We start from the raw sequence: 16,134 nt of genomic DNA, 5'->3' as shown, positions 1-16,134 counted from the left end.
CCCTTTTTTAATGGCCAGGTCTCGTAATTTATGACCTCCTTCGCTAACGGGTACCTATAGTGCTCAAGTTGAATACCCTTACTTCAAAATACAATTGGATTATTTGGTTTACATTAAGGAAATAAGTGTTAATAATTAGATTATAATAGACTTACCGATACATCTTAGTGTCAACAATCCAAATAATTATAAAAAAAACAAACACAGTCACATGCAGAAAACTCATGCTGTTAGAAAACCGCACCTTCTACACTAAATGATTTTAGCCGTGTTCGCGTCCCGATGATTAATTCTTGTTGACGCGCTTCCTAGTTTTTTACTAACTCGACTATCTTAAAACGCTGACCGATCCTGATTATTCCTGACCGTCTCCCAGACCTTGAAACTCTGACCCCCTTGACTTTATTTCCCGCCTCCCAACGTTTTCAAAACCTGACTCTCTTGAACCGCTTTTTTCACCCTCGACTATCGACTTTCTTCTTCCGTTCTTCAACGCTAACTGTCTATCCGCCCGGGCTCTTTAACCACGACTATCGACTTCCTCCTTCCGATCTTCAACGCTAACTGTCTTGAACCGCTTTTTCTAACCACGACTATCGACTTCCTCCTTCCGATCTTCAACGCTAACTGTCTTTCTTCCCCCGTTCTTCAACGCTGACTCTCTCGACCGTCTCCCCGCGCTTTCAAATCCAGACTCCCCCTCCCCAAACCAACCCCCCAAATCACCATATGCGATTTCTAATTTATGTTCTTTTGAATTTTGAATGCTTTCTGTTTTCAAAAGACAGAAATGCACTAAAGGAACACATCAATTATGGCCCTAGAACCTGTCACATTAATTTTAAATCGTTTCAAAACCAATAAATTGTTACTTCTCCAGTAAAATGTCTAATTCTTCGTTCAAAGGATGAAACTTGACTACCCCCAGTCCAGTGGCGTGTTGGCCCACCAGCATTTTAGCTCGGCTTACTATTATCAACCACCATCACGGAGGTCTCTGCCGATACAGTGCATGTTCCTATTTTTTTTTCTCTACCCTAATAAATCTAAACACTTGTTTTAAAATCAGTTGTCCAACATCTGGTAATCTCCTATGTCGTGAGACCAACTGAAAATTTCTTTCCCACCATAATAAATCAACAATAAAAAAAATTTATCCCAGGGCGAGTCCATCACAATACTCGTATTGTAGGAATATTATTAATATTGCGTCATTTTTTCAATGAACAGATATTTCATTGCGGCAATTGAAAATCACAAAAAATACCGTAAATATTAATCGAGACAATGGAGCTAAACTCAGTAGTTCTTGGTATCCGGTAATTGACATCTACACCAGAACTAAACGCAGAAAACCACTTTAAAATGATAAATTCATGTCAGCTCTTAGAGGGTTGGCGCTGGCATCACGGTATCACAGTATTAGTAACAGTATTAGAGCACACCTCTGCCCTGATGATGGACACTGCAATGCTGTCCGAAACGTTGGCTAAAAAATGAGGTAGCGCAACACGGCATAATACCCCAAAAACTAATCCCTATTAGATATTTAATTATTTTAAATTAAGTAAATGATAATTCGTGGCGGAATTCCATTTCAAAATTAATAATAACTTATTTCCACTTATGTAGGTGTGTTATGTACGTTTTTTTGAATAAATAAATAGAAATAATATAAAATGCTTTTTGAAATTAAAAACGGTTCCATGCTAACTCAACACAGTGACTATTCAACACACCTTTAAAAAGTGATATAAAGTCATTAAAAATGATAAAAAATAATTTAACCTAATCTAACTTTACTTAACCCATTCAATAAAGTTTTTGTTTTATCACTTTCCATGACTTTATATAATTTTTTAAAGATGTGATGAATTATCATTATGATGATTTATCCGGTCACCCACAAAAATATTTATTATAAAGGTTTCAAAATGTTCAAAGAACTCCCTTTAAATGTTACGAAAGCCAAAAGGTTATGACTCAATGTTGGGAAGTCTAAATACTATTACGTAGGTAATAGAATATGTTTATAGTGGTTTTATAATAGATGTACACTATTCTAAATATTCTTTAAAAAAAAAAACCTTGAAGATTACTGAAGTTATTTTTATTGTACTTAGTTACTTGGTTTAACAAGTGTAGTAATAGAGGAGCAATAATTACTTTTCACAGATGTCGCGCTGTTATTTTGAGAAAATAAAAGATTTGCAGATTAACTGTCAAGATGAATGAATAATATAATTAAATATAATCATTAAAGAAATCCTCCTAAAGGCAAACGGTGGAAGAACGTTAAATATATATATATATATATATTTTTAAATAGTGTTACGTCAGTAGTATTTTTAAATATTATTGATTGCTTTTTAAAGAGCTAGGCTTTGTTAAAATCAGTCAGACTCTAGAATGAACCATAATTAACTAATTTTTTTTTAAATGCAAAAAGAAAATGCCATTAAGCCTGGATCTTCAAGCACCATTGACAGTAATTAGCAAATATCTAAAACAAACCTCTAACTGCTTCTTAATCCTTATTCGCCACTGAAGATATAAACCTACAGAAGTGTGTTGTGCCTGGCTCAAAATAATTAGTAATGGATTTATGGACAGCCCTGATTTACTGAGCCTAATCACCCTAAGCGTACCAACTAAAACTACTCACAACAACAACATCAGGACTTAGTCAATTAGATATTCGCTTGTTCCTAGATTTCATGCTGTTGGCAAAAATTTCGCAGAAATTGTAGATGTGTTCAACTACCCAGAATATAGTTACAAGAAGGCTATAATAACATGCCTCAATATTAATAATAATACTATTCTTCTTCATTGGTTCTATACAAGTATCCAGGGGTTAAGGTACAAGGAAAAAATAAATATAACTTTTTAAAAATTCAACGCTTTAAGGTAAAAAAGATGAAATGAAAAAAATAATATCATAAATATTTTTGTATGAGCAAAAAAACAACGGTATTTATAAAAAAAATATTTATCTTTGTACAACTTCTTCCTTACAGAATCACCAATTTGTGCACTCTAATTTTAAAATAGAACATTTTAATTCGTGATTACTGTTCCACTAAATTATTATGTACATATAACATGTTTGTAAAAGCCCGTATGGGCGTATAATATATTTATAATAATATAACATAAATATATTTTTATCTCATTTCGGGTGACATTGATTAAACATTTTCAAATATTATTTTTTTTCGTAAGATGTACGTCTTGATTCAATAATAATACACTTAAATTAGAAGAAATTGGTTGCTTTGATATGTTTACAGAAAATAATTCACAGTCATCTTAATACTACATTATGTCTTTTATAGTGAATACCTCACAAGAGTCCCAACTGCTCCCGTCTGGAGCCAGTGAGACTATGGCATCCCCAATTGGGGGATGTTGTGAGGCTGAAGGTAAGTGGGGAAGGGAAAGAGGAAGGTGGGGAAGTACCTGGCTATTCAGATCTAGTCACTAAACACGGCTAAAGCCATTTGGAGCAACGTTTCAATTCTGAATGGTGGTCTTACACCAGGGCGATACTGGTAGTATCTTCCACTCGGGAACGTGCCGCAAATATACTATATATTATTTTAATTAATTTTAATTAATTAATTGTGAAATAACACAAATTAATCAAATAAAATTTATTTGCGCACGCCGGGTTCGAACCCGCGACCTTCGGAATGGCAGTCCAATGCGTTACCACTGGACTATGCCGGCCGTCAAATTTAAATGTCTTGGCAGTATTGGAGTAATGGTCCTATTGTTTATGACGCAACAACATGTTGCACCTGAATACATCTAAGAATAAGCCCGTCGTTCCACGGGTCGGTAAGCAATATATATATCATGGAACCATATATATAAATATATATATAAATACATTAGAAATTATGAAAAAACTAAAATTTTAACCTAACCTAACCTAAACTAAACTAACCTACTTAACCCAGTTAATAAAGTTTTTGTTTCATCACTTTCCATGACTTTATATAACTTTTTAAAGATGTGATGAATTATCATTGTGATGATTTATCCGGTCACCATATATATGTATCGTATAATCAATAAACCAAATGCTGTAAGACGTCGACTGCTTTACGTTTTACATTGATTGCTTACCGACCCGTGGTACGAAGGGCTAAGAATAATATTGCCTGTTTTAACCATAGAGCTACAATTAGAGGTGCTACTTCGTAATAATATCTCGTTGAAACTTTATAAGAACGCGATAAGCGATGCGTGCAGACCGAAATCGATAATTTTAGTTAGAGCGTTGGGAGAGATTGTGGAGTCAGTTGGAGGCAAAAAAGAGGAACCTATTTTTTCGCTTCATGACTCATCTGGATACAATACATCAATGATTTTAACCCTTTTACCCAAACGTGTCGATATTTTAAGATAAAGTGTGCTGAAGTAAGCAAGTTCGTCGATAATTAATAGTTTCAGAAAAAAACAACATTTTTTAGGTTAAATTACGTTACGTATTACGCGTCATTTGAGTGAGTTTTTTTAATATTGTAATTTTAGGTAGATATTACGTATCCTTTGACGGAGGAGGTATTTGTGATTTTGTAATTTTAAGTTTCTATTATAACCGGATTTTTCTCTCTTGAGTTTTCGGCGAATATAAGTTTAAACACTTTGACATTGATGGGAAGGTTCAAATTTATTATTGTAGTCCAAAAAATAAATAAATAATTGACGTATAAAACGCTACTGGCTGGTACGATCTATGTTACCGACGTTGGCAGGCGTGACATCAATAATGCCAAAAAAATGTCGGCAAATCAAAAATGGCACATTTCAAATCGTTTTAGAAAATGTATTCGTCAACATAACAAAAAAATTAAAACGTCTGCTTTATCATAAAACCAGTAAAAATACCCTATCGTATATTGTAAAATTAATACTGGAAGTCGGCTTTTTATTTTATGTATCTTTTAATATATATAAATGATTTATGAAATTTTTAAATCCCAGAATTTTTTTTTTAATATATAAATACACATTGAAATTCATGGATCGAAACATTTTCTAAGGCAACAGTATGTATTGCATTTGTTTCAACGTGACTAATGTGTAACACACTCATTTTAGACTATAGCAAAACTTTTTATAAAAATATTAAAAACAAACCTTACGATAACCTTATCAGAATCTACAAAATAAATTGCAATCAAGTAACATGTTCACTGTGCAACAAATGCGCTAAAGTTCAGTAAATATTAAAATGTAGGTGTTACCAATGATACAAATATAAATTGAAAATCTCAAATAAATAAAACCAACTCATAATGTAGTTATTTTACATACCTATTTTAAAGACTTAAGGTAGTACCTATTCAAATTGAAAATGATCTATTTTTCTCTTCCTTAATTATAAGATAAATGAGATAGTGAGATTGATGCAAACTTATACAAAACTTCAAATGAAAACAAATAAATAGATAAATTATTTTTGTGTAATACTTTATATACTTTATTCTGTACTTTTGTGTTGTTAATTATTTATTTGTTTGTTCTGTATGACTTATGCGCAAGTCGTGGACTGTAAGAACCAACTATATTGGACTTATTGGCAGTCTTATTTAATTTGACATCAGTTTTCTTTCATATTATATATCATACTTCTAGGTCTAGGGAAGTTCAGTGTTCTTCACGAAGATAGAAGATTAACATTGATGGATGAGCGTTCATGTTAAAATAACCATTCAGGTAACACGGAGCAGGTAAAAACTTAAATGTGTTTGTGTTGACTGGATAAAGCAGACTTACCAAAGTTCTTGAGTAACTAAGGCGATTCCTGTCGAATCAATATCGTCTTTTTTTGTTGTTTGTTTTTGGGGTGTTATGCCGTGTTGCGCTAACTCCTTCTTTCTTCGTCTTATCTATAAAGAAGAAATCGGCCTGCTTCTCTGAAGCCACTGATGTATTTAACCCAATGACTGAAGCAACAATAATTATGGACCTAGAATTTTTATAGATATTTAAAAAGAAAACTTTTTAGAGATTTACGTCAGGTAAATGGAAAGCTATAGAAAAAAAATCATTTTCATTATAAATCAGAAGTTTGTCTGAGGTAGCAAAAAATAATGAACGGTCTCCGTGGTCTAGGGGTAACGCTCTCGGCTAGCAAGCTGTAGGTTGCGGGCTCAAATCAAATGTTATTTGATTAATTTGTGTTATTTGACAATTTATTCATATAAAATAATATATAGTATATTTGCGTAACGTTCCAGAGTGGAAGATACTTACGGTATCACCCTATTGTAAGACCACCATTCAGAATTGAATCGTTGCCTGGAATGGCTTTAGCCGTGTTTGGTGACCAGATCTGAATAGCCATGTACTTCCTCACCTTCTTTTTCCCATCTCCTTCCCCTCCTCACTACCTTCAGCTTCACAAAATACCCCAATTAGGGATTCCATGGTTGATTCCAGGGTCTCACTGGCTTCAGACGGTTGGGAGCAGTTGGACACTTGTGCGGTTTCACACAAAAAAAAAATTACATTACGATATTTCAAGTCTCATGCTTTGACTTTTGTTCTTTTTCATCACGCATGTTTATATTACCTCGTTTTTTGTATATTTTTATGGTAGAAATACATATATATGTGGAATAATTTTCTCGGTTTGCCCGCGTAACGTAGTTGGTAGACATAAGAATTGATAAGCACCAACTTTATCTTGACTTCTGGACCGAACAGTCACGCGAAAGCGTTCAGTTTGAAACAAAGCTCAAGATATAAGGTCTCTGAAGATGGACAGTGAGATCTGCCCGAAACGTCAGGAGTTAAAAAGTCCTTTTAAGAACTACGGTACGCGGATAAACCGAGAAAATTATTTCACATCTTAAACCCGTGAAAACCTTAACCATAACACATATATATATATATTAGGTCAGAAAATTAAGTGCATTATACTTCTACTATGCAAGATTACAAATTTATAAAAATTATATTCAAAATAAAGTTGCAACCTTTAAAATTAACAGAAATCTTAAACAAACGTCAATACTTCCTACACCGAAATTTAAAAAAAACAATAGGACAGTTCAACCATAAATATCTCGGAGTTAAATTTTTTAACTCATTACCAGAAAAAATTTAGAAACATAAATACAAATATAAAATAATTTAAAAGCCACCTTAAAAAGTATTCTGAGCACTTGTACTGAATCATATCAAATTTAAATCAATATAATAACACCCCCATACACAGAAGCCCTGCTTATTTATGAGGGTACATCAAATACATACATTATGTAATTAATAACTGTATTATATTGTGTAATGTAATTCGTGTATCTTTTTGTTATTAATAACAAAATAATATATATATATATATATTATATTTTCTATGTTGGCGAGCTGTATCAACTATTTTCCTCAAATTACAGATATTGTAAAAGTTTTACTAGAATTTGTTTGCTATTGGTGATGGCCGTTAATTTACCACGGTAAGATACTACTATGTGGATAGAACAACACATCGTAGAAGAATCTGTGGCCCCTATATCATTTCCTCTATGGCAGATCTGAGCTGAACCAAGTGACTACCGATACTCTCAACTGGCTGAATAATTCAGCATCCCGCTATGACAATCAAATTCTATCACCAAACATGCAAAAAAAAGAATCTTATAAAATTATATTTTAAATACACCACAGAGTCTGACAAACAGATCTATAAGGGAGTGAATCAAACGTTTTGTATAAATGCATTTATTATTAAAAAAATACAAATAAATTACAATTCATCTTTGCCATTTTTTTCAGTTTCACTCTCATCTTTGGGTTTGTCAATCAAGACGCCATCGGTGGCCAAAGGATTGTAATATTCATACATAGCGTCCCAGAACTCGACATTATCACCGTGTGGGTCCCTTCCGACCTCGAGGATCTCGTCAATGTCCAGAAAGTTCTGCCTTCCCTTCTCAGCTGGCTGCCATTTGAAGTCTCCTAGGACAGAGTCTTCTTCGTTGGGCGTTGGATTTCTAGAGGACAAAACGCAAACATGCTTATACATTGGTATAAGGATAATAGGAACAATGAAGATGGGCCATGAACGTTATTAGTATGAAAACACTAACCCATAACTACTACTAGAAATCGCATGTACGCCCGGCGGCGGCGTCCTTCTTTGTCTCTAATTGCATAACAAAGACATTATTTTCATTGGTTTCGTTGCTTTTTTCAACGACAGTCAGCACGATTTTCATCCCATGTCTACCTTTGTTTTTATTATCTATGGGTGTAGCAGAGGGAATAAACATAAAGTAAGGCATCTCCTGTTTTCGAACATGGTAGAATTTTTTTTACTTTAAATTACTCGAACGCTTTCAAAATTTATGTGAGCATTAACTCGAGACAGTAATTTTGCTATTGAAATTGAGTAGGTAGGTACCTATTGATTAAAATAAAATATTTTTTTTATGTTTACATCACTTGAAAGTCAAATAAAGTGATACATCCATTGCTCCATTATGCTTTATCGTTTTTTTCTTTTTTTTTCAAATAAGTACAAGATATGGTATGATCAAGTAAATAAAACACTTGAGCAGGGTTTGAAATAAAATAAAATGTGTGATCTATGACTGTGGATGAAACAATGAGTTTGTCCTCCTTTGTAATGACAGCTTTTAAAAGTTTGTAAATCCCAACAATAATATTGAAACAAACAATCAATATTACAAAACTTCTCATTTGTAAAAAAATCTGAGAGCAACATATAGGTAATTATTAAACGTACCCAGTTTTAGCGAAGTTTGTCCAAAGCCTAACTATCCTCTTAATTGTTTTCAAGTCCTTGGGTTCTTCCTCAGCGCTGTGGAGAGCTGTGTACTCTTCTTTTAATTTGTCGCACTTGAAGAGGTAGCATAGTTCGTCCTTTTCTGAGGCTCCAGCGACTGGTTGGTCTAATTTGTCACGAACAGGCTTAGTCGCTTGAGCCTTGAAGTAGTTCAGACCTCCGTCATAAGAAAATCTGTAGAAATAAACCGGAGCCTTCAATACTTTAACGTATTCTTTAACAGATTTGTCAATCGGTATGATATGTTCGTCGCTCATGTAGTTCAGGAATTCTTTCAAGACTGTAGGCTTGTTTGGATCAATAGTCTCATTGAAGTAATACCATGTCAGTCTGTATTGAATTTCGTAGTGATAATCGGAAGCGAACTTTGCAAATAATCCTCTCAAAGGAAACAAATGCGGAAATCTCTTCGACAAAGTTTTAACAAAGTGTGGTCTTTGGATGTAAAAAGTATTGTGCAAAATCCCTTCTTCTGAATTGTATCCAATCATAACAGGAATAGTTGGGTCAGGGATTTCTCCACTTTTGAAGATCTCTTCTGGAAGTTTGGTTATGAATCCTTCTTTTTCAGTAGTGAGGGCTGGAGAAAAAACGACTACGCCGATCTGTTTGAAGATTGTTTCGTCCACGTCAATAGTTCTAGTTAAATTTCCTTGGAGGCACGCTGGATCTATTTCATTAAATAGTTCCAATAATGTGGCTTCACTTGTTATATCGTATCCCATAATTTTGGACAGGTAAAATGCGCGTTCTCTCGGTCGCCATTCCAAGTACGAAGCAATGAGACTGGTGCCACTTTGAAGAATAGCTCTGTGAAATAAGCCCTTAGCGATGGGGGAGAGATATAAAAGGTCTACTGCTACTCCTCCAGATCCTTGTCCAAAGATAGTCACCTTGTTCGGGTCACCGCCAAAAGATTTGATATTGTCCTTGACCCATTTAAGAGACAGCACTATGTCCTTCATTCCCATATTTCCAGGGTATTTTTCATTTTCCAAGTTGAGGAAACCAAGAACACCAAGTCTGTAGTTTATTGTGACAAGGATGACGTCTTCGTCCATGAAATAATCTGGACCATACCAGGTGTCATCTCCGGAACCTTCGCGGAAGAAGCCTCCGTGGATAAAGACCATGACGGGAAGAGACTTGTGCTTCAGCGTGGGGGTGTACACATTCAAGAAGAGGCAGTCTTCTGATCCAATGCCCTCCTCAGATGGGTATTCTGCTTGTAAACAAAAATCTCCATGTTCGTAAGCAGTTCTAACTCCTTCCCAACCAGAGTGAGGTTTAGGTGGCTGAAACATACATAAATCTGGGTTTATTCATTTTGATCATTGACTCCACCTGAGAAGAAGACAAAATATTCAACAATTTGTTTTATCAAAAGCAATATAAACGCTTGTATTCAGTTCAGTCCAAGTTTCAACACTTTTTTTAAAAGAAATGTGATAAAATTAATTTATTTAAAGAGGACCTAAGAATATATTTGGAAACTCCATAGCTCACGATGAATTTGATTTGTTAAATTTTTCTAAAACCAGAGTTTTTTTATTGAGACACACAGATTTTCTGCAGTAAAGAAGTGTTTTAAAGTCGTCTATTCGTGACATGTCTATATCATTTTTGAGGATCAATTCAGTGGCTGTATAACTGATAACGATTCATTGCAAATCAGTTTACCGAAAACACAGATTATGAAGGAAAAAAAACCGTGCGGTAATTTTAAGGCTCTTTTAACGAGTTATGTTAAAAATACGGTAGGTTAAGATAGAACAAATTCCAGAAGTAACAAACTAAATAATTTAAAAAAAAACTCACCATGAATTTTAAGTCTCCCACCGGTGGTTGCGCGTACGGAATTCCTTTGAACGCATAGAACTTTGCACTTTTGGACTCAGTATCGAAAATCTTTCCCATGAGTCTTCCTTGTTGAATGTTGACCATGCCGATATCATTACAAAACGTTGAAACAATAAAGTAGTTGAACAATGAGAACGCGGCCAAAGCGCGGAAACTCATCAGGGGAGAGCCACCCATTTCGCTTAAGTTAAATTTAAAAGTATGCAGGTAATTTAAATTAAACTTTACATTTAATTACTGCCATGTGTACAGCGCGTAATGAATACATACGTGTCTCTGACAGTTATCGGAGATTTCGATATCGTATTGACCACGATTTGAGTCTTATCATTATGAGGACGTGTTATCATTAAAAAATGACAGCTAACCTGTATTGCAACCGGTAAAAACGTAATGTTGATGTTTTTATCAGATGAATTTGAGATAAGGGGTTTTAACCAGGTTATTTAATAAAACTTTGATATTTTTTATTAGTTTAATTATAATTTTGATTATTTTGTAAATGAATTTTATTGTTTCATTTTATCATACTTTTTCTAAATACCTCGCGAGTGAGTTAATAAATAGTAGAGTTTTTTTAAATATTTTTTTTATTAATTAAACGTTTGAAATTAAAATTTACAATATATTATTTTGAATCTTATGATTTATACTGCTCTTTCATAAGAAGAGGATGGAAGAGGTGTGTACATAAGCTATATGCATAATTTTGTGAAAGAGTATACATTTCTGTTCTTATTTAGGATTAAAAAAATAAATTGATACTAAAAAATACAATTACAGAATAGTGAAGCATTGCATTCATTAACTGGGAAGGATTCCCGTTTCAGGTTTAGTTCGTATTAAGTAGGTAATGTAACACATACACAACAATAAATTCATAACATTGGAGAAATTACTTTCATGTTTACAATATGAGAGATAACTTAGGTAATCATCTTAATTTTATTCTTTGTTTCTATGATGTGTAATAATATATGTAATCCATGATGTGATTTGTGATAAAGAATTATTATTTTAACAGATTTAAGACATCTTTATGGTACATATTATTTGAGTTTGTGAAGTGTGGTAAGAATTTTAAGTCTAGCGGCCAAAATATTAAAAAAATTATATAAACGTACTAAACATTTTTTGTTTTTCTGTAAATTAGCATATGTTTGCTCTCGACTTTCCCTCAGTCCAGAAGCCAATTTATCCAGAATCCGATTTCCATATATCGGTAAACAGTTTTCGCCCTAAGTAAGAGTATTATTGTCTTAGCAGTAGGTGGAACTACTGGATTCCCCCCTGAATGACGGGTGTGGTGAAGATGGTCTCCATCGATGGAATATGATCGATGGAATATGGCCGATGGAATATGGTCGATGGAATATGGCCGATGGAATATGGTCGATGGAATATGGTCGATGGAATATGGTCGATGGAATATGGCCGATGAAATATGGTTGATGGAATATGGCCGATGGAATATGGTCGATGGAATATGGTCGATGGAATATGGCCGATGAAATATGGTTGATGGAATATGGCCGATGGAATATGGTCGATGGAATATGGTCGATGGAATATGGCCGATGGAATATGGCCCATGAAATATGGTCAATGGAATATGGTCGATGGAATATGGACGATATATGGTTATGGTAACATCGTAATCATGAAAATTAAACTAAAATAATAATATGTTTATGAATTTAGAAAGAAGAAAGAAATAAATTATGGAGTAAAAATAGAATATTACAGGATTATTTGTATGGTTTTCAGATGTGAATAGGGGAAGAACTTATTTTAGGGTACCAACCTCTCACTAATGGAAGAGTAGTATTCAAACCTCATAATATGAAGAAACCCAATGTAAATACAATTTTATACGTAATTACCTTATTTCTTTAGTTAAAAAAAATGCTACGATTGAATAATTTCGCAACAAGACGATATTTTACAATTATTTATGCAATGCTCTTTGAACAGTTGTAGGCCCAGCAGTGTACTTGGTGAAAAAGAAAACAATATTTATGACTCACTGAGTCAATGATGTGTTATTTATGGCGTGGACTTCTTTAGTAAAACCACGCAACGCAAACAAACATTGGTAAACAATTATTTTTCATCAAAGATAATTTTCAGAATTCCATTTTGATTTTTAATTTTACATTATTTATTTATCTTTTTTTAAGGCAGAGCTTAATGCTAAATCACTATTTTTATTAATATTTATAACGAATTGGTGTACATTATGAATAGCAAAAATATGCTTTAGATGAATTGAAGGTTTTCCTATCGTTTCGTTCTAGTAGAATAAAAATAAAAAATAAAAACTACCAAAAAAAATTTTTTTCAATAGAAATGTGTGAACGCGTAAAGGAAACAACTTTAAAAAATATAATATCATAGCTAAGAGTATCTGTGACAATTTCACTGGATTAACTTTTTTGCTGTCTTATTAAATTATTAACAAAATAAATAAAAAAACAGTTTTGTGCTTGAAATCGAACGTTTCTAGACACCGTTTGTCAAACGATGTTAATGCGTATTACCTACAATATAAGGTAAACCAAGAATATACACATTTTTGGCTTGTAGCTTCCTCTTAATGGAACATTTCACAAGAGCGCCCCTGTCTGTACAGTTTAATGACAGGGGAGCTATTTCGCAATCCGTTTGGGCAGCGTTGTGAGTGGGTAAAGGTAGAGGCTGTAGGAAAGGATTGATTAGTGCGGGTCTTGAAGAGGCCCGGATTATACGAAGCAGGAAAAACAGATGCCGGTAGCTTATTCCATACACGAGCCGTCTTGACACAAAAAATGAGTCGAAGAAACGATCCAACCTCATGAAGTCAATAACTGTGAACGGGTGTTTCGTTGGTGTACGTCAAGTTTCACGCACGTGCACCGGTGCACCTGGGATCAATGTTGCTAGCTCCTTAGAGCATACCTGTAGAACAGACTCAGCATGCCTACATTGCGTCTGTGCATTAGAGATCTGTTAACAATGAATTACGTTAACAATAAAAACGGTTTATGAATACGCGGTATTGTGGAGGATTCAATATTTTTGAATAGTTTCAATAGTATATTTTTAGCATATATTTGTTGTACATTTGGTACATCAATAAATAATAATAAATTTCAATCAAATAATATAATATAAATATAATTCCATATTCAAGAAGATGATTAACATAAAGTTATATCTGATAATGCCTTCATGGGGCTAAACAGCTGTCAAGCGTGACAAAAATTACACAGCAGAGATTGTTTATAAATAAACTTGTTTTGTAAATTTATTAAAAATCTTATCCAATAAATAAAAGAATAAAAAAACATGGTTTCATATAGAGTATCGACAGTATCGACATTTTCAAAGAACCTCCATGCGTTTTCTCGATATCATTATACGATATTGCTCTTTTGGCTTGACGTTAAACCAACATGATGTGGACAAAGCGATATTTAATTACTCGCGTAGTCTCTCATAGAATACCACCACACAGGCGGATATTGATTGAATATCCAATGGAAAGTACGAAACGTCGGCGCACCGCTGTGGCACTTGACTATGGAGATTTTTCTCACTAAATTACAGTGTAAAATATGTCGAATTTTAAATGGGGTTGCATAACAAAGATAAGACAATGAACGAAGGGATCTTTGATAATTTTGTAAAGAGAAACACTCTTCCATAAATACCTTGGCATAAGATATTGTTCCTAAAGAAACAGCGTTCAATTTTGGTATCGAAATTGATAAAACCTTGAGTGTAGAAGCAAGCTAAATTTAAGCCAAAAATGGTACTAATTAACTCGGAAAAACCTAGTACATTCGACCAGTGTATCAAAGTAGAGTTTAATCAGAAGTTTAGACTTTTCCTTGAATAGCTATTAATAAAATAATCATTTAACATGTTATGTTACGGTAAAAGTTTAGTTAATTGTAAATAAATATTATGATCAAATACCTCAAATGTAAATATTTGACATGTGGGTCAAAAAGCTCAATAACGGGTAAGTTTGGCTAATGGCCGGCAGTTACATAACAAGAGATTCATTCATTAATTCATTATTGTAGAATATTTAAGTCGATAACTTTAACGATCGGTTGATGTCATGAAAAAGATACGGATTTTAATCGACATTTTTTGATAACAGAGCAATATTTATACCTTTCAACGATAGAAACTTTGCCTAGTTTAGAAAGATACCCTCATCTTAGAACCATTTACTGTCAATGTCACTGGTGCTGGCGTGAGTGTCCAGTGCACCTTTCATTCAAATGCATGACAGTGAAAACCTACCACACCGAGGATGCCATCCGCACAAGCTGTGCAAATCATCGTGTTCAACCCGTAAAGGCGATATCGACTGTCCGAGGAGACTATTTTGTGAAAAATATGTTTCCACGATCGGTATGTATCGGACAGCAGAGACTTATTACCTAAAATGTTTTAAATAAGAAATTGTTCAACTTATCTTGATAAGATTCCTATCACCGTACACGTGTTATGTTGCTTTTACAAAGTTGAATAATAATACATCGTGGATAAATAATTTTTGGCACCATAACGCATAAAAAATGTATTAGTTTCATCCAGGCTCCCATGAATTCCTTCAGAGATAAGATTATAACCTTATTAAAATGTAAGCAGAATTCTTGCCTGAACAGACAATACAATAATTACAATAGTGTATTATCCAAGGTGGATATTTTCAATTGTGAACTTACCAGATACAAGAGGTTCATAAAATTATATTTCTCTGATGGTTTGTGAATAATGTTATGTCTCTATTGTTTATATTTCTATTATGATTTGATTTATATCTACAACCTCTCTAGATGGCTATAATTTTTTTGTTTTGTAATTTTTTTGTTTTATATAATCTTTTGCTTTGTTTAATTATTTTACAATTTTAATTTACTTATTCCTTTTTGTGCTGTCCCAGTAGAGGTAAAGTCACTAGGAGGAAATCCATAATTGGTTTATTTTGGCCATATAATACTTATGTTCAAACTGAAATAAATGTTAGCTGTCGATTTCCAGAAAAAAATATAAATAATAAATGTGTAAGCACTGTACACTTTTATCCCCATAAATATGAAAGCAATTGGCCGGGCTGGCCCTGCGAGTCAGTTATCCGATGAAATTTGTGGGGTCTGTTTTTCATTTGCAAATCCTTACCGGAGGTATCCTCAAGAGGAAGTCGACTACAGTCAATGTAACTGGTCACTGGTCACTGACGTGAGGGTCCAGTACACCTGTCTTTCGAATGTATGGTTCATAAATACGTTTTCAAATAATGTAAACACAGACAATCAACATTAGTCTATGATGTTCTCCAAAGACAGTGCAAATCAAACACGATGCTGAAAGGCATTAAAATCCAGTCGATCGCAATAAAGCAGAATGTGGTTTGCCAAACATTATGTTCCTAAGTAAACGAATCGTGA

At 33.7% G+C, this 16,134-nt stretch overlaps 2 protein-coding genes across 2 annotated transcripts in view; both read right to left on the bottom strand.

The window, feature by feature from the left end:
* The window catches only part of Ptp36E (protein tyrosine phosphatase 36E), a 625,696-nt gene that overhangs the window by 301,063 nt on the left and 308,499 nt on the right, over positions 1 to 16,134 (bottom strand). The gene's annotated exons all lie outside the window — the stretch shown is intronic.
* On the bottom strand, positions 7,756 to 10,947 carry LOC149418303 (juvenile hormone esterase-like). Its single transcript, XM_089638725.1, has 3 exons — positions 10,646 to 10,947; positions 8,768 to 10,122; positions 7,756 to 8,012 (listed from the first exon to the last, which is right to left on the bottom strand). Exons 1-3 carry the CDS (start codon positions 10,862 to 10,864, stop codon positions 7,766 to 7,768), a joined length of 1,821 nt encoding a protein of 606 aa, XP_089494851.1. The 5' UTR covers positions 10,865 to 10,947; the 3' UTR covers positions 7,756 to 7,765.

Source organism: Hesperophylax consimilis, chromosome 13, assembly GCF_061612785.1.
Source record: "Hesperophylax consimilis isolate HC1 chromosome 13, BYU_Hcon_1.0, whole genome shotgun sequence".
In the NCBI taxonomy this organism is placed as follows: domain Eukaryota; kingdom Metazoa; phylum Arthropoda; class Insecta; order Trichoptera; family Limnephilidae; genus Hesperophylax; species Hesperophylax consimilis.
Note: the sequence above shows the minus strand (reverse complement) of the source record. Positions and strands in the feature narration are given on the sequence as shown.

Bases quoted from the DNA above. Each gene is read 5' to 3' on its own strand.
- LOC149418303 (XM_089638725.1), bottom strand. From the start codon at position 10,864: ATGGGTGGCTCTCCCCTGATGAGTTTCCGCGCTTTGGCCGCGTTCTCA. The intron at 10,123-10,645 runs GTGAGTTTTTTT...TGTATGTTTCAG, and splicing joins TGGGAGACTTAAAATTCATG to CCACCTAAACCTCACTCTGG. The intron at 8,013-8,767 runs GTACGTTTAATA...TTTGTCCTCTAG, and splicing joins ACAAACTTCGCTAAAACTGG to AAATCCAACGCCCAACGAAG.